This window comes from Phyllopteryx taeniolatus, chromosome 15 (genome assembly GCF_024500385.1).
Source record: "Phyllopteryx taeniolatus isolate TA_2022b chromosome 15, UOR_Ptae_1.2, whole genome shotgun sequence".
NCBI lineage: Eukaryota > Metazoa > Chordata > Actinopteri > Syngnathiformes > Syngnathidae > Phyllopteryx > Phyllopteryx taeniolatus.
In genome coordinates, this window is record NC_084516.1 from 10,338,356 (window position 1) to 10,365,002 (window position 26,647).

The 26,647-nt window shown below is 40.1% G+C and overlaps 1 protein-coding gene and 1 long non-coding RNA gene across 4 annotated transcripts in view; one reads left to right on the top strand and one right to left on the bottom strand.

Annotated features, from left to right (window-relative positions):
* The window catches only part of cntfr (ciliary neurotrophic factor receptor), a 332,427-nt gene that overhangs the window by 302,948 nt on the left and 2,832 nt on the right, over positions 1-26,647 (top strand). For all 3 annotated transcript variants that reach the window (XM_061747260.1, XM_061747261.1, XM_061747259.1), the window contains exons 7-9: positions 5,606-5,769; positions 21,834-21,902; positions 22,393-22,513. In XM_061747260.1, coding sequence (XP_061603244.1) covers positions 5,606-5,769; positions 21,834-21,902; positions 22,393-22,513 — 354 coding nt within the window. The remainder of the gene's footprint in view (positions 1-5,605; positions 5,770-21,833; positions 21,903-22,392; positions 22,514-26,647) is intronic.
* On the bottom strand, positions 10,400-26,643 carry LOC133464989 (uncharacterized). Its single transcript, XR_009784523.1, has 3 exons — positions 23,880-26,643; positions 16,850-16,972; positions 10,400-10,843 (listed from the first exon to the last, which is right to left on the bottom strand). It is a non-coding gene; the product is annotated as an uncharacterized LOC133464989 (long non-coding RNA).

The following is a 26,647-nucleotide window of genomic DNA, read 5'->3' on the forward strand; positions in this document are numbered from 1 at the left end:
CAACCTCCACTCACTTTAAATCACAGAGATGCTGACTCGCACCAGACCAATGTCATAAAACAACTACCGTGTTTAGTGAAATATGGTTGGGATTTTTTTTCGTGCACAAATTAAAGACAGCGGATTTGGACAAGATTAATATCACAGGTGACCTTTCCAATTATTGCAAATGACTTAAGTTCCACAGGTACCTGTATCCCTGGGCACTCCTGAGTGTAATAGGAGAACAGAGAGTCTACTTGAAACAATGAAATCTCTGTGGCCAGCTGCTATTATACAGCCAATACGACTTTCAGTCTTTGTGCACATTAAAATCATACCCAGTTATTTGAGGTTTGGCATCCACAAATTTGCCTCTTCACAGATTTTTGGGGGAACCTATCCTCGGTTATTCGCAGAAAAACCCACCTCTTCACAATTTTCTGTAATTTGGCAAGAAAGTCAGATTATTAATTTTTCTTTAAATTTTGGTGACAAAATGTTGTCGACATTATGTATGACATTCACTGGAGCTACGAACGAGTCAGTGGTCAATCCAATGTTCTGGGTGAAACAAAAACAAACAAACCCAAAAAAAAAACGAGCGCCGAATTATAATTTTTGCATTTGAATCACAACAAATCAAAGAACAACATACATGCAACTTTTTCCACGCTGCCTTTACTTAAAAAAACACAAATTATTCCACGATTGTGGTGTTTACAGCCTCCGCCATTTTGACTTAGTGTGCATTGCTTCTCCGCATGCCTGCATTGTAGCTTCACTGAGATCTCTAATAAAGTTTGCTGACAAAAAAAAAAAGCTCTCTACTGAAGGCGGCTTCCATTAGCCTAGCTCCAAGTAATAGCACAAATATTCATGGAGGCACCATAACAAAGCTGGAAAAAATCTATCATCAAGGTGGACTGTGCCCATGGCAGACTGAATTTGAGAAAGTTTATCCAACATAGCGTGAAAGATGACAGCAGGCTAGTACTAGCTGGCTAACTGGAAAGGCGGCAGCTTGTTCCGAGGCTTGGAGGCAATAAGCAGCGAGGATTTAAGCCGTCGAGAGGCAATATAGGCTTCTACCGTTGGCCAAGGTAAAGTCTGGTTAAAGTAGGCCAAGAGGGAGATGTGGAAGCGAAAACTTGGCAGCCAAAACATGTCAGTGGATTTTTCATTTCTTGGACTATTATTGGCGGCACGGTGACCGACTGGTTAGCACATCTGCCTCACAGTTCTGAGGACTGGGGATCATATCCCGGCCCCGCCTGTGTGGAGTTTGCATGTTCTCCCCGTGCCTGCGTGTGTTCTCTCCAAGCACTCCGGTTTCCTCCCACCTCCCAAAAACATGCATGGTAGGTGAATTGAAGACTCTAAATTGCTCTTAGGTCTGAATGTGTGCACGAATGGTTATTTGTTTGTGCCCTGCGATTGGCTGGCGACCACTTCAGGGTGTACCCCGCCTCTCGCCCGAAGATGGCTGGGATAGGCTCCAGCACGCCCGCGACCCTTGTGGGGATAAAGCGGTACGGAAAATGGATGGATGGACTATTATTTTGGAGTAGTACAACAGTAGTAACAGTTCAGTTCTTATTCGCTAGTCATTCATCAGTCAATACGAATAGCGAATGAGGATTTAGAGGGTGAGTCAAGCCCTAATATTCACCATATTGTAGCGTCTTCTCATATGCTAAAAAGTGGCCAAGCGGTGGTTGATCAGAAACCTCTTTGAGAAAATGAACAGTTAAAACATCATATAAGTTCTCCAATAAACGTTGTGCCGTCCATCTACCGTACACACACATACACTCTCTTCAGTTCCAATCGCTCATCCAATCACAAATCTAACGACAACCATGTTAGTTTTGTGATTGCCAGTGAGGCAGAAAGGATAGATTCATGGTGGCTCCGAAGTCTGAAGTTCAGAAATTTTAAGAGAAATATACTGTAAATTAGGTAAAAACACACATTAGACAGTTAAAGAGTACTGTATGATAAGTACACTACCTACAGGGAAGTGATTGGTGTTTTATACATAAAAAAACAAGGCTGGTCAGACTGTTTCCTGCTGTTTAGTTTTTTTTCCCACCTCAGCTTCCTGGTGGTACAGCTCATAACAGCCAGGCTCAACTATCTCTCTGCTGCAAGTGAAAATGTGCAAGTGTGTGAATGAAGAGATTGAGGCTAATTATCTTTGGCAAAGAGCAACACGTACAAACCGTCAACTAGGAACGTAGTTTCTGCCGGGTAAAATGACAAACCCTGTCAGTGGCAGCTAGCTCACGGAGCTAATTAGTGCAAATTCTTTGAAATACTTGATGACAGGATGATGTTTTGTTGAAGGATTGCAGGAGTACTCAGCCAACGTAATCACCGCTCACTTGGATTATGCCGCTGTGGAATGATCCATTTACCGTATGGAGAAAAATGATCGGGATACCAGATGATTGCATTTACAACACATGAAAATAGATGTGAAAATCAGTCATTTCCAATTTTTTAGCTATATCAGCCTTTCTACAACATCAGTTTTTCAATAATGTATTCATCAATTTTCTGTACTGCTCGTCCTGCTCCGGGTCACGGCGAGCTGGGGCCGAGCCCAACAGACTTCTGGCAAAAGGCAGACTACACCCGGGACTGGTGGACAATCAAGCACAGGACACACACAAACCCAGACAATTCACACTCACATTCACACTTTGATTTAGTGGGAAATGAACCCACACTGCCAACAAGGACACTAAGCGTACCACTACACTGTCAGTGACTTTTCAAAATCTTAACCCCAGGAAATGATTGTAGGACAGGAACTTTTACTTAATTCCCCCCCATCATTATCATGACCTTTGTTCTCTGTTTGACTGGGAGAAATCACTTGCTTCTACTCCGTTTTTCCTTAGACTTACAGCATATAATGTATTTTGATTTATGGTGAATGGACCTAAAATAAAGGAGTGTGTTTTGACTTTTGTTCATAATAGTAAATGTCGACTGCTACCCATGTCTGTAAATCTCAGGCTAGTCTTAATTTTGTTTAGAATTTGAAGATAAATTATCATGATTTAAACTACTCTTTGAAATAGTTGTCGAGCAACAGAAAATTAATTCTGCCTACACAAGGAAAAAAAAATATTGCGAGTGTAGTGCGCACATTGCACAACTATACAACTGCACTGGATCATACAGAGGAGTAGTTCTAGTTGAAGGTGATCCTATAGAAGATCTTGACTCAATCTCAAATGTCATCTGGCACTGTGTGAAGCCTTTTTCATAATTTTAAACTGCAAGATACGGAGTAAGGAGGCAGAGAGGTGTTTATTCTTAACTATATACATTGACCTGAATCTCATCAGAATCAGAATCATCTTTACTTGCCAAGTATGTCCAAAAAACACACAAGGAATTTGTCTCCGGTAGTTGGAGCCGCTCTAGTACGACAACAGACAGTCAATTGACAGAGAACACTTTTGAGACATAAAGACATTGACATAAAAATCAGTCACTGAGCAGTAAAGGGTTGCTAGCTATCTGGTAATGCCGGTACATTTTTATTTTATTTTTTTGACAATTGTGCAAAAAGATGTAGAGTCCTCTAGCACTTAGAGCAGTTCGAATGACTAATAATGCAATAGTCCGGTGCAATGACCATTGTGCAAAGGGCGCCGAGACTTCAAGGAGTGTATGCGGTTTGAAGTGACGAGTAGTGCGATAATCTGGGACAATGTTGATTGTGCAAATGTTGCAGATACTCCTCAATCAGTGTGCAAATGGAGCAGATGCTACTCTGGCATGAGTGGCCAGTATTGGTCAACAACAGATATGCAAATAGTGCAGCATGGCGAGACAACTACAGTGAGTGCACGAGTAATATATAATTGGCCCCACAGAAATGTGACAACGAACTCAAGTCAAGCAATTGCCAGCATGTTGTCATGGAATTGTAGGTTAGGTGTTTAAGAAGTTGATTGCAAGAGGGAAGAAGCTGTTGGAATATCTGCTAGTTCTAGTTTGCATTGATCGGTAGCGCCTACCTGAGGGAAGGAGCTGGAAGAGCTGGTGACCGGGATGTGGAGGGTCCGAGAGGATTTTGCACGCTCTTGTCTTAGTTCTGGCAGCGTGCAAGTCCTCAAGGGTAGGTAGGGGGGTACCGACAATCCTTTCAGCAGTTTTGATTGTCCATTGCAGTCGGAGTTTGTCCTTTTTTGTAGCATCACCAAACCAGACTGTGATGGAAGAACACAGGACTGATTCGATGACCGCTGTGTAGAACTGCCTCAGCACCTGAATCTATGAAATAAAATAAGTTACACATAAGATTGATTTACAAATACCCCACCTCAGCATAAACATTGAGCAGCTTCTGTATTTCTGGAAATTAAGCCGTTTTACTGACAATCTGCTTTTGTGCTTTTTATTTTGCACCAGCATCAGTGATTGTTGAAACATGGTAATGAATGAATACAGCAACTGTAATGTGAACACACTGAAACGAACAGAAGTTAACTTCATAACATTCGTCCCGCACATTAAGCAGTGCTTTGTTTACTATATGACAGAGCGTTTTTCTTTGGTTCGAGATCGCCTCATTAAGCTTTGCCTGCTGCGCTCTGTGATAAATCCACGAGTAGTTGGCTTGTTCTGCTTGGCCTGGCTCCAGGTTATCATGGTTCCCCATTTCCTCTTTACTCATTACTAATGCAATAGGCAGCTTTTGTACAGTGTTTCAGGCCAGATGAAAAGTCACTGGAATCATCGATCTAAGCAGATTCCGTTTTCTGAATGGCACGTTTCATTTCTTTTATGAACTGCTGGATGAATCTTATGTGAACAAAGAGGTTTGTCTGTTTCTTCATCTTTCTTCTTTCCATTTTTACTTATGGAAGGTCACAATGAGATTAACCATCTCACAATGCCTTTCTGCTTTTGTCTGTCTCTGATCAAATCCATCTCTATGTCATGTTCAGTCAGTTCGGTCAGAATGTGTGCCATAGCCTATATTTAATTCATATGCCATCTTGTGATACTTACTTTTATCAAGCCCTGGAGTTTTAAATGCAACTATCCATATCCTGTTCTAACATCTTGTTTGCACATGGTATGGAGAATATTTCACATAAATACAATGACTGGACAGTGTGCTCACTAATGGGGGTGATCTCACAAACAAAAAGGTTAATTAATATCTTTCAAAGGTATTGAATGGAATTATCTCGAGGACATGTATTCAGAATGCAGGACTCACACGTATGTGTTCTACAGGGACTGTCAGATTTCATTTATTCCTCATCTTACCAGCCTCAACCATTGTTGTCACTCATCTCTTACCAGCAAGGTTATAAGTCATTTCACTGCTTAGTGTCCATTTGTGATTGTAGCTGATCAGCTCCAATGTTCCTAGTCATCGATCTAATCGTTAAAATTTTGAACTTTTAAAAATTTTTGTTTTATCGATTTAAGTAAAATGTCCAAATGTAGTTAACATTTTATCACTCCATTTGTTTTCTATGTTATAGTTTAAAATTTTGGGAAAATGTATGCAGAAAACAGAACGTTACAATAAGGTACATATTTTGACACTACCTGATGATGATTGATTATTTTCTTCCCTCCCTCCCAGTCAAACCAGACCCCCCTGAGCGTGTGACAGCAACTCCGATCCGTTACAATCCTCGTCGGCTGGAGGTATCCTGGCAGAGTCCTGCGACCTGGCCCGACATCGACAACTTCCCTCTGAAATACTTTCTTCGCTACCGCCCTCTCATCAGGGAACAGTGGCAGCATGTAAGTAGCATTCTCAGAAACCTGTGGAAAGCCCACTCACATAAGGCTAAATTGTGAGGCTGGATATACACTGCATGGTTCACGTGATAGAATTCAGATTATTTGCTCTGAAGTGGCACAATTCAGATGTGTCATAGCAGCGTAAATGGAAATAAAAATAAACAAGAAATTGGGTTTATTCAGATCGGAATCAAGTCTCTGTGGACACAAATCCAATACGGATTTGAGCCAATATGAGTGCAGCGTAAAATGGACCGATCGGATATATGTTGTCAATATGAGCTTGAGTTATCAAAATATACGACTGACTGCCACAGTAAATATAAATGAAAGTGAAGGAATAAACAATTAAATATTGTCTAAATATGGTACAGTAGAAGTGTATTGATCATTGAATAAGCAAAATGCTGACGGCAGCCAGTGGGGTAATGTGGAGGTTACCTTCACTTAAATCAATAGGGGGGGATATATCGTATGTATGTGTTATTGCTTACTTCTCTTTTGTCACTGCCCAGTCTTGACACTTTTGGAGTTATTTACTGCACGTGTAATTTGCCTGTTTGCGCATCTTAGTATAAGCAGAGTCATATCGGATATGTGTCACTTGAAATGTACATGTAAATCGACAAAAGTTGAAAAAAAATCGTATGTGGGCATTAAATTGAAATTAGACACTTGGACCTGCAGTGAAAATCTGGCCTTACTACAACTCCAGCTACATGGATAGTTTACATTGTGCTAAAAAGAAAGTATTTTAAAATAAATGATCCTGGTTATCATACAATTGTCGATTGTCAGCTTTTACCAGCTATTTTAACAATTAGAATCTAAACATATTAAAAATCAGGATATTTTTAACACTACACTAAACAAACCTTTTTTAAGACTATAACTTTAAGTGAAACTTAAAATTATTGTCTTACCATGACTTTCATCCAAGGTCATACAGCCCAAATTCTGTAGCTGCTTGGATGTATGTTACTGTATCTGACTTCTTTTGGGGGCCTCCATTCTCTGAGGCTTGTAAATAGTAAAAGCATATGTGCCCACTAAAGACTGTCAGTTGGGGTCGAACGTTGCACCGTTATTATCATAAATGTCATTGGTTTGCATAGATGTTATTTCAAGCACTTGAGTTACAGTCTCTCACATACACACGTGTATCAATGAAAGGCTGAATAACATTTTCTTTCGCTCAGTCTTTCCTGAACACTTTCAGTCCCCCCGTCGTTACCTTTCAACACTTATTGCCTCTAACCTCACAGCAGCAATATTCCCCATCTACAGTACTTTCAAGCAGTCTCATCTTATCACATTGTTTCTCAAGCTCATTTTGATTCCAACACAGTAGAAACTTCAATTTTTAGTGTGTGGCTTTTGCACCTGATTAAGTCCATTTCCCTGCCTGCTACATCTAAAATGTGTTAAATGCTTTACGTAAGTTGCTGTTGTCCAAAAACCATGTGCAGTGAAGGTTTGAACATACTGCTACCTGATGATCATGGATGGAAAGTGTTGCTCGTGGTGTCTACAGTATCAGACACCACAAGAATGCCTTCTGATGCAAGTGCCAGTCTTTTTTGAGAAATGTATGCACATACTTGCTTTCTGACAAGTTAGATTTGCTGATATTAAACACATTATCACTATGTATTATCACTCTATCGATCTATGTTGTTCCCTATGGCTCTGTCCCTCCATTCACATTGCCTTGCAGGCACACATTGATATGAGAAAAAAAAAAAGTATTTGGGGCTGGAAAGTGAAGATTAAACCTGACACATTCACTCAACCACCACGCGATCCTTATGAGAACTGATGCATAACGTGAATGTTCCAAAACCAGAATCAATGTTTAGATTGGTTAAGAGAACATGATTTGAAAATTGCATAAATGCAGTCAATGACAGCTGGAAACTGCTAGCTTTTCCTCTTTCGTGGTCGTCTTGGACAAAAGACTGAGGTTTTAGTTTTCAGAGCAGTAAGAGGCGGAAAATACTGAGCCTGTCTGAATTTTTATTAGGTGTTGGATTTGTTTTATAGTCCTGTGGAAAGCATACAATCTGTTTGAGAGAGAGATGATTAATCTTTACATGTATAACTTGTGGATGGAACCAGAATAATTTCCTATTAACGGTGAAAATGATTTAATTATTTGTGATAGTAGAATAGTGGAAGCACAGCTGCCGTCAGATCACCCTGCTCATACAAATTTTTAATACAAAATAAATTGAATGTAGCACTTCTAGTAGATGTTAATTTAATTGCCAGGTTCCAGCATGAATGCAGTTACACATCTTGTAAATCAAGTGTTGTGCTCAAGCCAATTAGAGATTTGTAGACACCAGTTTCACCTTGTGTGGCAGACAGTTGGGTGAGAATGACTTTCACACGCAACATCCCCAAATGTGTTTGATGGTTTGGAATGTGATGAAACTGAAAACCATCCATCCATTCTCCTCTACAACAAAGAAGTGACTTGGTGAGTGTTGATGGATATTGTATATCTAAGAAAGAAAAAAGTTATTGAAGCAAAGAGATGAAAAGTACTTACAGAAAAGATAAACATGAGTGTTTCATTGATTCCTGTGCAGGCGAAAGACTTGACTGAACAAAGCAAAATTAAAACAAGTCCTTATTACATTTAGTAATGGGTGATGGAACAGCATTACTTGAATAATAAAACAGCATTACTTGAATAATAAAACTGAAAGAGTCATGGGTTGCAAGCAGGAGAGCCTCAGATAGAAATGTGCGCAAAGGGAAGATAGTGATAAAATATATTGAGCAACATGAGCCAAAAATAGATAAATAGCATAAGAGGCAACTTTGAAAGGGCATTTTTAGAGGCCATCAGTCAGAAGGTGTTTCGCATTATGGGGTGATAAATGAATACTTCAAATGAAGAGTCGAATGGAGAGACGTCTGGGGATATTTGAATCAGAAGACCAAGACTTTAAAAAAAGACAAAACTCACTGTCAGAAAATCATCTAATCAACAATAATTCCTAGAATAATGTGCTATAAAATTGTATGTAATGTGATGCTCTGTTTGGATTTTATTTAAACAGAACAAATGTTAAATATGTAAACACTAAATCCTGTTGTAACATATTCCATAAATGGCTGTCATTTTGGGTATTTACTAGAGTTGTTCAAAATTCGGTGTACATTTATTAATCTAGACTTGTGTTGTCGAGTACTTATTAAAGCAATAGAAGAAAAGGGTGTACAACTTTGGTAGCAACCATCAGATGGCAAGGCCGGTTCAGTCATCCAGCTGGTTGCTGGCTAAAGAGGATAATGATTGCCAGTATACAGGAAACCATCAGGGTTGAAGATGTGTAGACCGCTGCTATGGTACTATTCCTGGGAATGTACAACAACATAAAACATCAAAACAAGATTTCTGAATTTCATCCCTCGATTTGTAACTCTTCAGATTGGTAGAAATCTACAGTTGTATTAAATATTCTGCTTTGATGCTTGAAGTGTTGTTTTATCGACTGGGTGTGTTGTTGTGATACACTACATTATACGAAGAAGCGTGTCTTGGATTACTTTGGAATGGTCTGTTCACCACTTTTTAAGTTAGTTCCTCGTGATACTGAACATTCCAGGCCACTTTGAACACATGCTAGCACACAACAAAATTACGAAGGTAGACGAGGGTCTCGTGTTTTATTTTCAGCATGCGGATGTTGCTTTGATTCCATTCTAAAGGAGATTAAGGCCAGCAAGAAAATGGACTACTGCAGCAAAGTGGAGACTGGAATACTCCAACATCCAGAGTTTGTGGTATTAATGACATCATGTATATCCTTAAATGTTAGCATACAATGGCGCAGTATGCTTTGAACCCCAGCTGGCCTGCCATGACAATTAGTACCTGGTTGTACCTGCTTTTAACAAAAGAAAAGTCAAGTTAAGTTTATTTGTAGAGCCCTTAATCACAAAAGAGTCTCAAAAGTGTCATTTTTAAGTAGAACTGCACCAAGCCGAGCAATATACTGTGCTATGTCTCTTTACATTGGTTTGCAATGGCGCACGATAAAATAGTTTTATATTTATGGCCTGGAAGTGTTATTCATACAAATACTGTAATTATGACTTCTATGTTAGTGATAAACTTTGGCACGTTCCAACTTACAGTATGCACAAGTTTGAGTTATAATCGTCACCTTAGGAAAAGACGTCTGCCGCACATAGTTTTACCAAAATATGTCTAGAGAATAGAAATATTAGAATACATCTTTTCTTTTGAGTTGAGTTATGTTTAATCACTATAGTGCATACGTGTGGTTTTGTTGGGCCTATTTTGGGGGGGCTGTAGCCCCTCCAAAATATTCTTAAGACCCACCTAACTCTGCCACACCACTCTGTTTGACACCTAAATTTGTAAATCTGACTCGAATGTCAGTGCCTCACCAGCCATGAAAGCTCAGCGCACATCCACTTGCCCTTAAATGTTTAATGAATCCAGTGCTGTTTCCCATGACCTCTTTCTAACGCTCTCTTCTCTGCGAAGTGGGGCTCAACTCTCTGAGCAATTAAAAGCAATGGACCAGTCACCGTGATGAGAACAATTTCACATTGCTCAATATTCTCTTTCGGCTAAGGAATGAAACTACATCTGCTATGCTGTAATTTCCCTTTGGGGGTGATGCTAAACTCCAGTCGACTGAAAACACGCACATAGCCATGCAGTCAAAGTCGTGCACAGAAATGTGGCTGTTGCAGCAGCAGGCGCAAACACAAACAAACACAGCATCTTGATGCTCACACACACATATGAAAAAGTAAACAGAAACACTCTCAGAAATTAACACATTCTTGTTCCTGTAATTAAATTGATGTACATCCATCCATTTTCCACCGCTTATCCGAGGTCGGGTCGCGGGGGCAGTAGCTTTAGTAGGTACGCCCAGACTTCCCTCTCCCCAGCCACTTCATCCAGCTCTTCCGGGGGGATCCCGAGGCGTTCCCAGGCCAGCCGAAGGACGTAGTCTCTTAAATTGATGTGATATAAGTATATGCATTGTTCTTCTGACTGGACTAGTCACAAAGTGTGATGCTAATATACAAACACACACAAAGATAAAAACATGAAGACTGGTTAGTGCATGAAACAGACAGAAAGGCAGAAAGTCATGATGGCACTTTTTGTATTCATTTAATATTTTTCATTCCATTGCATTCCTCATCTCCCTGCCAGACATGCCTCCTTTGCTCCCCTTCTTTTTTTTCTTACTTACAGATATCGCGTCTTCCACTCTAAGCCATCACCTTGTCATCCATCCAGCCAGTCTGTCCCATCCACACATTAAGCCAGCTATCTAAGCATCCAACCCTTCAGGCATTCATCTGTATCTATGACTGCACATGATAAATGTTTAGACCTTGATTGTGGGAAAACATCCCATCAGAAGGACACTGGCACAGACACATCGTTTATCAGGACCGACATTATCACGTTACAGTCATCATCATTTAGCTTGGCTCCAGAAATACATCCAAGAATATAACACGTTTAAGTTCATCTAAAAAAAAAAATTGGGTCTTTTCGTTCATTCATTCATTCATTCATCTTCCGTTCCGCTTATCCTCACTAGGGTCGCGGGCGTCCTGGAGCCTATCCTAGCTATCTCCGGGCGAGAGGTGGGGTACACCCTGAACCGGTCGCCAGCCAATCGCAGGTCACACGAAACAAACAACCATTCACACCTCCGGGCAATTTAGTCTTCAATTAACCTACTTGGTCTTTTCAACTCAGAAAAAATTTGTTTTTCTGTAAAATTATTTAAAACTCCTGTAGTGTTTATTATCTTGGTAGAGCTCTGACTGAGTTGGCTTTCACCACTTTAGCTCCTTATCACGTCTCATCTGCTAATGCTTTTATCACACATTGTTGGTGTTTTTTATTTTTTTATTATTATTATTTTTAATCCATGCCACCATTACACCCAGGCTCCCTGTGACTATTCTGATAAAGTTGTGTCCCTAGAAAGCAAAAAGATACAGAGTAGAGTGAAATCATACAACATACAACATTAGAATTTGTTGTTCCCAGGGGGAAGAATGGTGGTCAAATGGTTAGCACGTCTGCCCCACAGTTCTCAGTTCCGGCCTTTCAGATTTGAGTTTACACGTTCTACCCACACTTGCATGGTTTTTTTACAGGTAGTCCGGCTTCCTCCCACATTCACAAATGATTCATGTTTGGTTAATTGACTCTAAATTGTCCATAGGTATATAAATGTGTGTGAATACTAGTTTGTCTACATGTGTCCTGCGCTTAACTGTCGACTTGTACGGAGTGTTTCACGTCTCTCACCCAAGGTCAGCTGGGATAGGCTCACCTGTACAACTTTAATAATAATAATAATAATAATAATAACTGCAACATATAGCCGTTTTACTAATTCTGTTGCATCTCATACTAGTTCCTGTTGTTTTTAAACAGTTCTTCAAAGGTCCCATGCCATCAAAATCAGATTTCTTTTCCACTGTACTTGGCCTAACATAGGTCAAAATGTCTAAGTCTGTGACTTAGTTTGAGTTTGACATCTATGCATTTTGTCGATTGAATGCAAAAAATGAGCCCATCAGTGTCAGGCATCGATGTGACGTAGTTACGCTACGTATTATTCAAGTACCTGCCCACTTGTTCATGGTTGGTACCTACCCACTCAACTCAACTGGAAAATGTCTGAACGACAGCACAACTGCATCTTATACAAAGCTAAAACTTGTACTTGCATCACCTGCCAACCTCAGATGAGTTGAGGAATAAATGGCTTCAATTTGTTTTGGCAGAAATTTCGGGGCCAGAATAGTGTATACCTACTGTACAGGTAAGATACCAAACATGGTTCCTTGCACGATAGAGAGGTAAACTGTGGTGCTGAATAGAGTACTGTACATGTTCCTTCTCACTTATTTTTTTTCTTGGGTCACGGGGGTATGATATTTTGGATGTGTGACAGGGGTTTTTAGGAAATGTGACAATAGAACAAGCTTGATCAAAAGGTTATCGCCGATTACATTTTAATACGTAACATTTTTGAAAGCCAGGTTTAGTGCTGTTTCACCTTCACTGCTATACTTGTACAAGCTCGAAAGATGTTTTTCGACCTGTTGGAGGGTTTAGTGCCCTCTTACAGTAATTTCTGTCTGAGCAATTTGGGGGCTTCAAACCGAGAGAAATACCATGGAGTGAAATATCCCTCGGACCTGGCGTTTGTGTGCGCACACGTGCATGTATACGCTCGTATATGGGAGGAGAGCATGGTGGAAAATGGGAGCTGTCAATCAACGTAATGAGACCAAGCTTCTAAGTGTAAGCACACACATACACCCACCGAGCGGCATCGGGCCAGTGGAAGTGCCATATAATTGGGTTTCCTTTCCAGGACAACAGACATGCTCAGTGGATTAGATCTGACCACCGACGCCAACTTCCTGCATGTCTCCCTCACTCACTTTCCATCCATCTTGATTTTTCTTTCTTTACTCATTTTCTTTTTGAATAATTGATCCCTAATCTTCTGTCCTAATCTTTGTTGTAATCTTATCTCAGTGCCCTTTCCCCCCACTGACCTACACAATTTATGTCAAACCATGACACAGAAGACTGCAAGTACTGTACAATGCAACAGGGGGTAATTGGGGTCACGTTTTTTTTTTTTTTTTTTTTGTATCTCCACAACTTCACTGTAAATAAAGGATGTGAGAAAAATGGAGGGTCACTTTCTTTCTCATAGTTTGTGTGCAATCTCTGAGGAATGTTCAGATTTCCTCTGCACCCCCTTTGTATGGATTATTGGAGAAGCTTTTGGATTGTGTGTACATGCATGTGTGTGTGCTGTGAGTATATGAGGCATTTCTGCTTTTGTCCTTTAGACGGGACTTGACTACAGCATGCTATGTAGAGGTATAAAGTATATGTCTGCGTTCTACCAGTTAAAGTTTCAGGAATTATCATTGGATATCTGAGGAGGAATTCTACACATTCTAAATGATCCCAAATGGTAGCCGACGTCAAATTTCACATCTTTTGTGTCAACAAGTTTTATCGTATTTTATCATTATACTAGAGGATATATAGTGTTCCCTCGTTTATGTTTTAAGGCTGTAAACCTCACCATTAACATTTTCTGACATTTCTCTCGTTTAAACACGTTCAAAGTTCAAACCTTTGTAAGAAAAATAAGTACATTATTATTATTATTATGGTTGTTGTTGTACTTATTAATATTATTGTTAATATTATTGTATAACGAAACAAAGGTCAAAACCTGTTCTTGGTTCCACATACCACCTACGCCGGCCCCGCCTTGATCGATTTTGCAGCATAATTAAATGTATCATCTGGTCATCTAGGCCCATTTGTTCTAGCAGACATTATTCCACGCTCGTCATTGTTGTTGCTTTGTTCCGTGTTCCGGAAAGGAAAGTATAAACGGCTACCGGAAATGGCCGAAAAATCCAGAGGAAACTCCACCCTGTGGTGTCCTAGCCAGTACCAGCCTGAGCGACACCCCCGACTTGGAGGAGAACTGCAGTACATTTTCAAACTCCGCGCGAGGGTTGTGCTCGAGTATAAAGGCAAACTGCACGCGGGATTGACGTCAGCGCGGTCGCTGCCTGTGCGAGTATAGAGAAGCCTTAAGCCTATCAGCTTCTGACACATCTTGCTATATTTTTCAATACTTCCTTTTTTCGGCGCAGGCCGACTGAGACATAGAGAAAGGAGAAAGCATGCAGGGTTGGGAGGAGGAGAAGACCAGATGAGTATTTAGCCTACGTCATATTGAAGCGATGAAGGCTGAAATCCAGCGTTAGGGGGCGCCAAAAATGGCAAATTATAGCTTTAACTTGTGTGAGAATTTTCATGTTGCACCACTATTTTCACCAACACTTTGCTCTTAACCTTTGTTTTATCTAGTAGAAGAAATACTTAAAGAGAAAAAAATATATATTTTAGAGGGTCATCATATCTTTATTTTAGGGTTTAAATTGCATGATAATTGTAATTTTCATGTTGAAAATGGTTGGACAAGTCAGGAATACTAAACTGCTTTTCCTACTTCACTGTGCCATATTCCTGCTGACATATGCTGTTTTCAGTGAACAAACATATGGTGTTTATGCATGAAATGAAGAGATGTCTCCAGAGTGAGGATATTTAAAGAAGATTACTGTCAAAACAGACCGTTCGGTGGTCAATTCATCTGGGTAGATGTTTTATCATCATAATTATCATACTCTATCTTGGGAGTAGTGAAGCGACTCAACGTGATGTTTAATTGGCAAATATTTTTTTTGTTGGCAGCGTCATCGTGTTTGGCCACATATTCCAAATTTCCTATGGGTATGCACTCTTTATGAATGGTTAAAATCTAGATTTTATTACTTTATCACTTTAATTGCTTTGTTAGTACAATAGACCAGCCCGACACATATAAAACACACATATCAGAAAGCAAATATATTTTATTTCACCATGCGCTTGGTCTTACAGGGTAAGGAGCTTATTTATTTATTTATTTATTCATTCATTCGTTCATTCATTCATTCATTCACTCATTCATTTATTTTGCAAGGACAACAGCAGCCTCCACCATGTTCTCTCCCTCTCTCTCAGTGAAATCAAGTACCAGTAGTACTCTTGAGCCTCTTTGCAAGACAGCTACAACCCATTGCTCTAGAAATACATATACTGTAAGTACTTGCACAAACATACTTCACACATATTATCTTATTTGTTGGACAAAACATTAGGTACACCTCTACAATCTAATGACATCAAATAAAAGCCTTGCCTTGTCTCATTTTTAAATTGACACTGAATTAAATGGAGCAGTATAACAATATAGAAGAATGCATCAGACTCAGCTCTGTTTCTAATATTCTGATACTCATGTGAGAAATGTAAGCAAAATAATTCAAAATAGAAAGCTCTCAGTGTGGTCAAGTCAAGTTCTACACCACTGCAATCTAAAACGTCCTTCTAGAAAAAAATATATATATTTGAACTGCTTTAACTAACCATTATTATCTTATACCTTATTATCTTATATACAGCAGAACAAACATTGCTGTTTGGCAAAATAAGTACAGTACCAATCCAATCCAATCCACTTTATTTATATAAGCACAATTTAAACAAACACAAGGTTCCCAAAGTGCTGTACAATGCAATAACATATAAATAAAATGAGATGAAAACTATGTGCGGCACGGTGGACGACTGGTTAGAGCGTCTGCCTCACAATTCTGAGGACCGGGGCTCAATCCCCGGCCCCGCCTGTGTGGAGTTTGCATGTTCTTCCCGTGCCTGCGTGGGTTTTCTCCGGGCACTCCGGTTTCCTCCCACATCCCAAAAAACATGCATTGTAGGTTAATTGACAACTCTAAATTCCCCATAAGTGTAAATGTGAGTGCGAATGGTTGTTTGTTTGTATGTGCCCTGCGATTGGCTGGCAACCAGTTCAGGGTGTTCCCCGCCTCCTACCCGATGATAGCTGGGATAGGCTCCAGCATGCCCGCGACCCTAGTGAGGAGAAACGGCTCAGAAAATGGATGGATGAAAACTATGTGATAAACAGTCATTCACATTCACACCTATGGACAATTTAGAGTCTTCAAACAACCTAACATGCAGGTTTTTGAAATGTGGGAGGAAGACGCAGCACCTAGAGAGAACACACGCAAGCACTGGGAATTCATTTAAATAAATAAATACCACTAAAGAGTGTCATATTTTTGTGGAGTATGGTGTGGAGATTTTTTCACTTTTGATGCCAGTGCCATTTTTCTTAAAATGGGACACATTATGAAAAAAAAAACTAAGTTCCACAGCAAAAGAGCGGCAGTAAAACGGTGGCCGAAGCACTTTTATGTCATAACCAAAAGGTACACACAATTACAGCGTTAGCAGCACAGATTAGCACTTGTTAACAGTTTAACCAGCGCCAGCTTCTGATAATGGGCTATGGTTAAATTAGCTAGTTTTCTGGGGTTCACAGATTGGTGATAGATAGACATCTGACATAGACATCTGAAATGTGGCACTTACTTGATTGCTCCATGAAATTGTTAGCGGGGCGAGGGGTTGTTTATGTTTGGTATGTGTCCATGCGGCACAAAAAGGTTTCATGTCTTTGGTGCTTGGTTATCTGTCACACTCTGGGCTCTGCTTCTGCAAGTAGAAGCAAGCAGTTACCTTCTGCGACCACTCACCGCCAAGTGAGGCTGAAGAGGAGATAGCCAAATGTTGGCAGTAACGCACTGGCAAGATCCAGCCCTCAATGTAACGAAAGCCGGGCTCGCTATTAGCCCAGCAGTATGAACCATGGGGTAGGAGAAAGGATGTCTCTGCATGAGACAGATTCACCCCTAAAACAAGCCAATTTCATCATGGCAACAAATATGCTGTAAAAAAATATAAAATATGATTATTTTTTTTGTATCAGTGGGGTATTTTGATTAATTGTTTTAAAATGGAAAGAAATGCACAATCTCCTATCCATCCATCCATTTTCTGAGCCGCTTCTCCTCACTAGGGACGCGGGCATGCTGGAGCCTATCCCAGCTGTCATCGGGCAGGAGGCGGGGTACACCCTGAACTGGTTGCCAGCCAATCGCAGGGCACATAGAAACAAACAACCATACGCGCTCACAGTCATGCCTACGGGCAATTTAGAGTCTCCAATTAATGCATGTTTTTTATTATTTATTTTTTGTTAAAAAATGTGAAAACTCTTGTATTTTGGTTAGGGTTAGGGTACATATTCAAAGACATACTTTTTTTCTCACAAAATGACACTTAGGAACAAACGTGTGACTGAACTTCCGCGTTTATTTAACAGGCCTTTCTCTGTAAATAGCCACATACACTGTGTGGTAGAAAATGCTTAGAGTCGCTGTGGTTACGCTGCTTGGATGACATGTAAACAGCTCCGATAGCTAAACACTGGTCTCTACACACTATGTGCACACACACTCTACAGTACACAAAAATGTGTGTGCAGGGCATTTCATGCAATATGGTCAAACACATAGAGACGTGCACAGTTGTAAGCATGCTCAAATGATGTTGTTAGGGCATTCCACTAAATAAATTAAGATTGTAAATATAGCGCTCGGTTTGTGAGATAAAGTCTGGCCTTGTTCTTCCAAACAAAGCGTGGGCGGGAGAAAGATGCTGTTGAAGATCAAGGCCATGCTGAAAACAGAGGGGTCAACATCATCATGAGATAAGAGACAGATTATTTGGAAGGGAAAACTTCCAGAACAAGTGCTCTGGGAGGCTGTGGTTGTTTAAAGATTTATCCCATGAGCTCATTGGAATGAAACAACAGTGGAATGTGATGGCCATATTACTATAGAAAAAAGTTGTTTATTCTATTTAGTGTTTCTTTTTTTCACTTAGTGCAGTAACCTTCTTGAGCTATCATTCTGTCTGTCTGTCTGTCTGTTTGTCTGTTTGTCTTTCTACAGTTGATATAAGAAATCTGCTCACCTCTGTTCAAATGCCATTTTTTGTGATATTAAAAAATGGACAAAAGATAAATAATTTAAAAACTTTTTCCACCATTAATTTCACCTATAATCTGTACAACTAAAATAAAAATAAATAATCTCCAAAGGGGAACTAAAAATGAACAACTGAGATAATGTAGTTGCACAAGTGGGTGTGTAACATTACAAAGCATTGACTTCCCTCTAAAATTTGTGAAAAGATGAAAATAAAACTGGTGAGGGAGGCTACCAAGAGGCCAACAGCAACATTAAAGGAGCTGCAGGAACTTCTGACAAGTACTGGCTGTTTAATAAGTGTGACAACAAGCTCCCGTCTTCTTCATATGTCTTGGCTTTGAGGTAGGGTGGCAGAGTGTGTACATTATAGGTCACATTAATGGTGGGAAAAGTTTTGAAATGATTTATATTGGTATCATTTTTTTATCAGTAAAACCTGGCATTTGAACTGAAGTGTTAGTACAACAGTATGTAATTGTGGATGCGACACTGCCAGCCAATCACATTATGAGATTAATCAAATTAATGATAAATTTGGATACATTTTCATTTTGATGTACTGTATATTGTACAGTATATGGTAGGTTGGCTGCTTTCACCAAGTGTGAAACCCCAGAAGGGTTTGCATAAAAGCAAGCTCAGATTATACTTTGTGTATACGTAATATGCTGTCCAGCCAAGCACATGAATATCTTGCTAATGTCGTCCAATCAAAGATGTGAGGATTTCATGGCTCTTTAATTCTAATCCACTTTTGCAGCTGTCTGGGCATATGTTTCTTGTCTTGATGGGAAGCTGCAAAAGGCATGTCACTAAATCATTTAATTTGGCTTCAGGAGAGGAAAAATCAGCACCTTTTTTAAAAGCCCCATTTTTTCCTTCAATGTGATTTTTCCTCTCCTGAAGCCAAAGGCAAACAAACATACACACAAATGCAGCACTAACTGTAAAGTACAACAAAGCACCAAATCAAAGTGGCGTGCACTTTCAATCTGCTACACTCTCCACGTTAAAAGTGTGTGCGAAAACCTTTCCAGCGTTGGCATGTGTTATTGTGTTACCAAACTTGTCATCCATGCCAAAGCTTTCCGCTTTAATTGTGATTTATGCTGTAGATGTCCTTCTATACAAATTGCTTGTATGCAACATGTAAAGGCCGCTGGGGGCATCAGAGTTCAATCATTCCTATAGCCAAATATAAAAAAAGAGCAAAAAAAAAAATCAACGAGCTTGATTCATACACAGAATAATGATGCAAGGCGTGTTGTAAATAAATAACCACTCAATAAAAATTGTATCCCCCACGGCTGAGCTAATATAACCACCATAAAACATTAAATGTAGAATTGCAACGCTGAGCCCATAATTTATGGCTGGCACTATAGGTAGAAGGAAAGAGCTGTCAGAGTGACTTCCAGCGGACTCGGGTGCCCATAAATTCCAGTTCGCCAAATACTTTCAGGGTTCATGATGTTGCAATATATTTTGCCCGTTGTGTCGTTTCAAAAATACATCTGACTTCCTACCAAATAGGAAGCTGGAAGCAACAATATGTAAAATGTTTACATATTTACCGGGTGGTCCCCTCTGGGCTGTGGGGCCTGCTGTGGGATTTTCGTCCCTGCCTGGTTTGGGGGGGGGTCCACCTTCCACACTCAGCGGTGGGTAGTGGGTGCTGGCTGGGTGGTGGGTCTTTGTCTGTGGTTGTCCTGCCTGATGGCTCCGACCTGCAGGAGCCATGCCTCTTAATCACTCACCTAGCACCCCCGCCCACACCCCGGGCTGGATGTCTGCTTGGCGTTGGGGCTCCCCTCTCATGCCCCACGGCTGCTCCTTGGGTTCTCCCCCTTATCATTCCTTTGTCGGGCGGCCCTATCCTCCTTTCCAACAAACAAGGGACACCGTCCCACCCTCAGGCTGGGCGGGGACTGGCTGCATCGTGGGCCCTGCGGGTTGTGGGGGGGGGGGGGGGCGTGGGGCGGTGGGGGGGGGGGGGGAGGGTCTCATGGGCTGGGATTGGGTCCCTGCGGCCTCCTCCGGGTGGCCGGTGTTCGTGGCATCTCGGTGGGGCCAGCGGACCGCCCTGAGTCCCTCGGTGTGGGACGTGTCCCATCTGCCGGGCTGCTCTTGGGTGGACTCCTGGGCCCGATCCCACCTATCAATTGATTGGGTGCAGGCACAGCAATTACAGGACACTTCTGACAGTCATTGTGCATGCGAAACGGTGTCAATTAACTTGCATGTGTCCGCAGACACACACCCCTGGGACTTATTTGCTGGTTGTGGGGCCACTCACTTAGTGCGACAAATAACTTATGATTGCGAATTTCTTGGGTATTCACTCACTCACACTCTGGTCCTATAGACGTTTATAATTTACATAGCCACTCCCACCACACTTCAGTTGTACAGCCGGGTTCATGACCCTTGTCCTGCATGTTTCCCCCCCTGTCCTTGTCCTGTCCTATCTTGTCCTGTCCTTCTCTCACAGGGTGGAGCACTACTGCCCCATACAACACTCATATCTACGTCATTGATCTAGATATATAAGGGTTTACTTTTCTCATCTTGTTTACAGTTAGTGCTTTGTCTTTTGTCTTCTTTTCTCACTCCCCTCGAAAAACTTTGTTCTGTTCGACTAATCGACTCTGATTCTCAATAAATAACAATTATAATACTAAGAAACCACTGCAGCAGCTTAAAAACTCCAACGTGACACAGTAAAACTGTTCCGGCATAAAAGGGATACAGATCCTCCATTCTGCTGGACCTAACAGTCGAACAGGACAAAAAAAAAAAAAAAATTATAATAAAAAAAAAATTTTCAGTAAGCTCAAAGGTTGCTATGGAAACCACAAATCCCCTACTTTAGTGGTGTATATGTACGCCACACTGCAAGGCCAGAGCTCGGACTTGAACCCCCAACCTCAAAAGTGTGTGGCTAATGTGCTAACCACTCGGTTTTGAGTTTTTTAGTGCATGTTACTCCAAATTAAGGAAAATAAGAGAAGATAACCTTTAACAGGGGGAATCTCGAAACTGTGAAACTGTACTTGCCTTAAATTTGTATATTTTTTATGAGACTGGTAATGCTGACAAAGAGGGAGCTTGATGCAGCCACATTTGCACAGGTTTCCACAGAAACATGCACCTGCTTTGATTGGTCATGGGGAATGTCGAGTGGAACAGTGGAAGAGTAAAACAGCATAAGAATGATCATTTATACTAAATATAAGGAAAATAAAATAAGGAAACAATGACTAAGGGTTAATCATTTATTAATGTCAGACAGGCTATTAATACATTTTACTCCAACTAAATCTGTACTTGAACATTTTATATAGCGAATATGTTTGTCATATTATGTGCGCATGCAACTTTAGCAGTATGCCAGGGTTAAAAATACATGTGTTTTTGCTTGTTTTGACTTTTACAAACAAAATAAATTCTTTCACTTGAGTGTTCTAGCCAATCTTCTTTTTTGTTTGTGTTCTTTTGATTATTTTCTTTTTTTTTCCCAGGTGGAACTATCTGAAAGCACTTCTCACACCATCACCGACGCCTATGCTGGGAAGGAATACATCATCCAGGTACTGTCACAACTACAGTAAATCATGTGAATAAAATTAACGGTAGACCTGTGCGTTACACCTACAGGAACAAAGTATGGATGAACCATTGATATTGCTTTGTGTGCAAAAGCGCAAATGATGATTCAGCAGGAAGATATTGTGTTGTGCCGGTAAGGCAAAACGAGAGAAAAATGCAGTATTTTATTGACAGACACACGGTAATTGCAATTAGAACAAAGGTTCGGTCTTTTTTGACACCAAATCTTTTTTTTTTTCCTAAGTAACAAAGCCAAGTAAAATATATGGTTTCTAAAGAAGTACACACCAGCAGCACATGTAAAACTGATCATGCCTTTTCCAACAAGATTCCGTATCAACTTGCTGACTTGATTTCGTCAAAAGAAACACAGGGCCTAGTTCTTAATTTTTTAGTCCTCCACATTGATTTTATCATGGTCCAGAAAGCACATACTTTTTTTCTAATATGTCCTACATGTGTGTTCAACAGGTTGCTGCCAAAGACACAGAGATCGGAACATGGAGTGACTGGAGTGTTGCCGTGCACGCTACACCTTGGATTGAAGAACCGGTGCAGACCACCTCCACAACTGATGTGGAGTATCTCACACGTAAGTCTCACTCTCATCTGGTTGCTTACCACCTGCCTAAACGCAACAATAACGGCGCACATCACATGATAACATCATAACAAATGCATTTGTTTGCAGATTTCTGCTGATTTTAAGTTCACTGTCTTGTCTTACGCCTGAAATCATCAAACATATAATCAGTGCGCAAGAAGAAAATCCTGCTCTGATCAATACTATTGACGCATGCTAGTGCATTACATATTAATAGTGGATTATCCACATTGCATCTCAACATCAAAGGAAATGAAGCCTTGTTGATTTGTAAATGGACATGCAGAGAACATCCAGGGTCAAAAAAATGTGATAAACAGCCAATGCTGAGTTTACAACCGCCAGCTTTATTGATTTATTTTGTACTTCACATTCACTGTGTAGTCTGGCCATCATAAATTAGCAAGGACATCATTTCTTCTAAAATCCCACCAAAATGATTAATGCAATATATATATATATATATATATATATATCACAGAAGAATTTTTCATTTTTACTCTTACTTCATATGACTGCCTCTCAAAAGCTAGCCTTCTCTGTGCGCCCACTCGTAATGGTTTTCACGGTGCAACAGTGCTCTCTGTAGGCCATCAGAAGCAGTACACTCCGCAGGTTCCGTAAGAGCTCAGATATGTTGGGGGAAAACACAAAACACATGCTAAACTGCAGAGACAGAAAAGGTGGCCTGCAAAACTCTAAAACTCCTGACATGCAAACCAATGCACACAGACACACACACACACGCATGGTGCATTGTGTGTCCACTGGTGAGAAGGGGAGGTCATTAGGATTCTCCTCATGTTTCTCTCCATCCCGGCTGATGCTCTCTCTCTCTCTCTCTCTCTCTCTCTCTCTCTCTCTCTCTCTCTCTCTCTCTCTCTGTCTCTGTCTCTGTCTCCCTCTCTCTCGCTCTCGCTCTTTACTTGTACATGCCTGTGTATTGATCACAGTTTTGCTCATTATTACCTACTCCGCAAGTACGCAGCCTTCTCGGGCATCTTTACTACTGTTACAATTTAGATGATCGATTGAATCAGTGCAGATGCTATCAGTGGAAAATATCATGGAGGTTTGTCGATCCCACAGCTATGATAGTCCCTTTGCTCAAATGAGAATACAGAAACTTCTGGAAAGGTTTTTTTTTGTTTGTTTTGTTTTGTTTTTGTCCACTTTAAAAGTATTGCAATATTTTTTAACTTTAAAGTGGATATATATATATTAGTAGCAATTGAAATGAAGCCGCCAGATAGAGAAAGTAAGTGTTAAATATTAAGTGTTATTAAACACATTGACTGCACAGCCTTATGGGTAGCAAATGGAATTCCTATTAATTAAATACAACTGCACTTACTTTATTTCCTTTTTTGGTCCTTTGTTTTCTTCATCTTGTCTTGCCAAAGAAAGACAAGGCTAAAACCCTTTTAGGTTATATTTTTCTCCTGTTTATGCTTTAAATAGTGTGTCACCTAGTATACCTCATGGAGATTAAGTAACATTGGCAGTGGGTTCTGCTTCTCATTTCACATTAAAAAGGATGGCGCACTGACAGACAGATGAAATCTCATCCTCGGCGATGGGACCATTGCTCAGCTGCCCTCGTGCCATTAACGCAAAAAGCAGTTTGCTGGAGTCTTTTAAAAGTCACGGGCGGCCTCGCTGTATCATCCTGTCAGCGAGACAGAAAGTGGACAGCGTCTGATGGCTCTTATTTCATACCAGATACTTCATGCCTGATGTGATGTGTAAAAGCAGAGACAAACAAGAAGGGACCGCTACAGCTAAATGCGGCTACCTCCTCAAAAAATATATATCTCAAACTTAAAGGAGATGTGCCATGTATGGTTTCATTTTACACCACCATATGAAAATTAAAAGTGCATCCTGTCAAATCACACATCTTATGTGGTCTTCTAAAACAGATTATATTTTATGCATCCACCTACAGGTATATAACGCTTTATCAAAAACTCGAAACCTGTAGTCCGCAAATCGGAGTCTATCACAAAACTATACTTTACCACAGTAACAATGCCATTAAACTCTGGATACTGTATACTGCAGTATTGACATAATAAGAAATAGACAAAAACATGTACACAATCAAATTAAATGTGTGACAAAATGTCATATTTTTTAAAATCAAATTTATAATGTACTGCATAGGTGTTGAACACGTGGCCCAGGGGCCACCGCCGGCCTCCCACATCATTTTATGTGCGTGGACTTCATGTTTGTTGCGAAAATATCAAAATTGCTGAGTGTCTTTACTTGTAATAACGTTGAGATATTGCAAGCATTTTTTGTTTTTGTTTTGTTTTGTTGAACCATGGATCATTTTATTTCCATTATTTTCAATGAGAAAATTGTCCTGCAATGGATTGTGTTTGACCTTTGTGGTTCCATTGTGGTTTTTGTATATAATGTGTAAAATAAAAGCTGTCTCCTTTTAAACAGTTAGACCAGAACAAACACAGTGTTATCCCTGATTGACAAGTTTTGACCCAGCTACACCTATAGAAATCACCACTGTGTGACAGATTAATATTATTTAAGATTAAACACGGCTCACTAAGAAGCTAAGGATAATTGCAGATCCCACACAATGATTTTGTGGCTTACTGTCACCCTAAATACAAGGATTAGAGTCTTTCTAATATATGTTCCCTTTGTGCATGCTTCATAAATCCATTACTTTTCTTCTATAATTTCTCTCATTTCCTCCTCATCATTCTTCCTGTGGACTGCCAGATCTCCTGCTCTCTGCCAGTCTTTTCTGGCTTGTTGAATCCACATGAACCCCATCACTGCCTCTGGTGGCTACACTCTTATCCTTGCATAATTTTTTATTTGTCTCGCCAATCAAAAAGCAAACTGCTTTGCAGGAAGTTTATTTCACTGTTCTCAGTGGCCGGCTTTGTACTTTCTCTCTCTCTCTCTCTCTCTCTCTCTCTCTCTCTCTCTCTCTTTCTCTCTCTCTCTCTCTCTCTTTAGCGCTCTCCATTTCACACCTGGCTGCTTCCCCGCCGCTATCTCCTGACTCCGCATTGCTTTGCGACACTCATTAATTGGGGGAAGAGGGAAATTATATTCTTTCGACTCCCCCCAAAATTATTGGTGTGCAGTTTTGTTGGCTATGTTGCCTGCAACAGGCCACTGTTGAGTATCGTATGTTAAAATGTTATTTTTATTTACTTATTTGTTTTTGTATGATAACTATTAATTAGGACACGGGAAACAATTACACGGCTGCATTTACTGTATCTCTCTTCAGAATGTGACGAATGAGTGCATGTCACAACAGATTACACTTGTGGGGAGGGGGGAGAGCCACGGCATCATTGAAGGGACAAACTTCAGGTGTACACAACATGTTTTGCATAAAGTAATGCAGCTAAAAAATATGGAAATACTAATATATATGTTAAAACATAAGTGTTGATTAAAAAAACAAATGAATACTTAGGAATATGCTAATGACTCTACCGTATAACTGGGCATGAAAAGAAATGATTTTAACTATGCACATTTACCCTAAATACAGGGAGACTTCTTACAAATGACTGTATTCTTAACTTTTCACTACAATTATTCTATATTTAGTTGCAGTGTTAATGTTTAAACTGTGCATAATGTTATAATGACTTGCAATAATATTTTCATGAACACTTACAGCTACTACGCTTTGTATTTTAATTTTAGTCATGATGGTGGTATTTTTTTTTTAGGATGGTACTTTTTTAAAAGGTTTCAGAAGGACTTCTATGAGACTACAAAAATCATAGCCAGAAAAAGCAGAGTAATTCCTTGACCTAAGAAGTTCAACTGTATTAGTTCTGGGCAGCTTTCGAACAAATATGATTTTTCTTGTGCAGTTCACTTCATAACTGCCTCAACAAGTCTCCTATTGATTGCTCTTGCAGATTAGAATTGATTTTGCTCTGTAATGCCTTTTCCTTCCTGTTTGGATCTTGCCGCTATCATGAGCCTTTTTCCAGTGTCCATTAATCAAAACAATGTTTCAGATGTCAATTCCCTTGGGAATAAAAACAGTAGGACTAACATATGAATGAACGAATGAATAAATAAAACAAAAATGTGCATTGGTGTGCATGTTTCCCT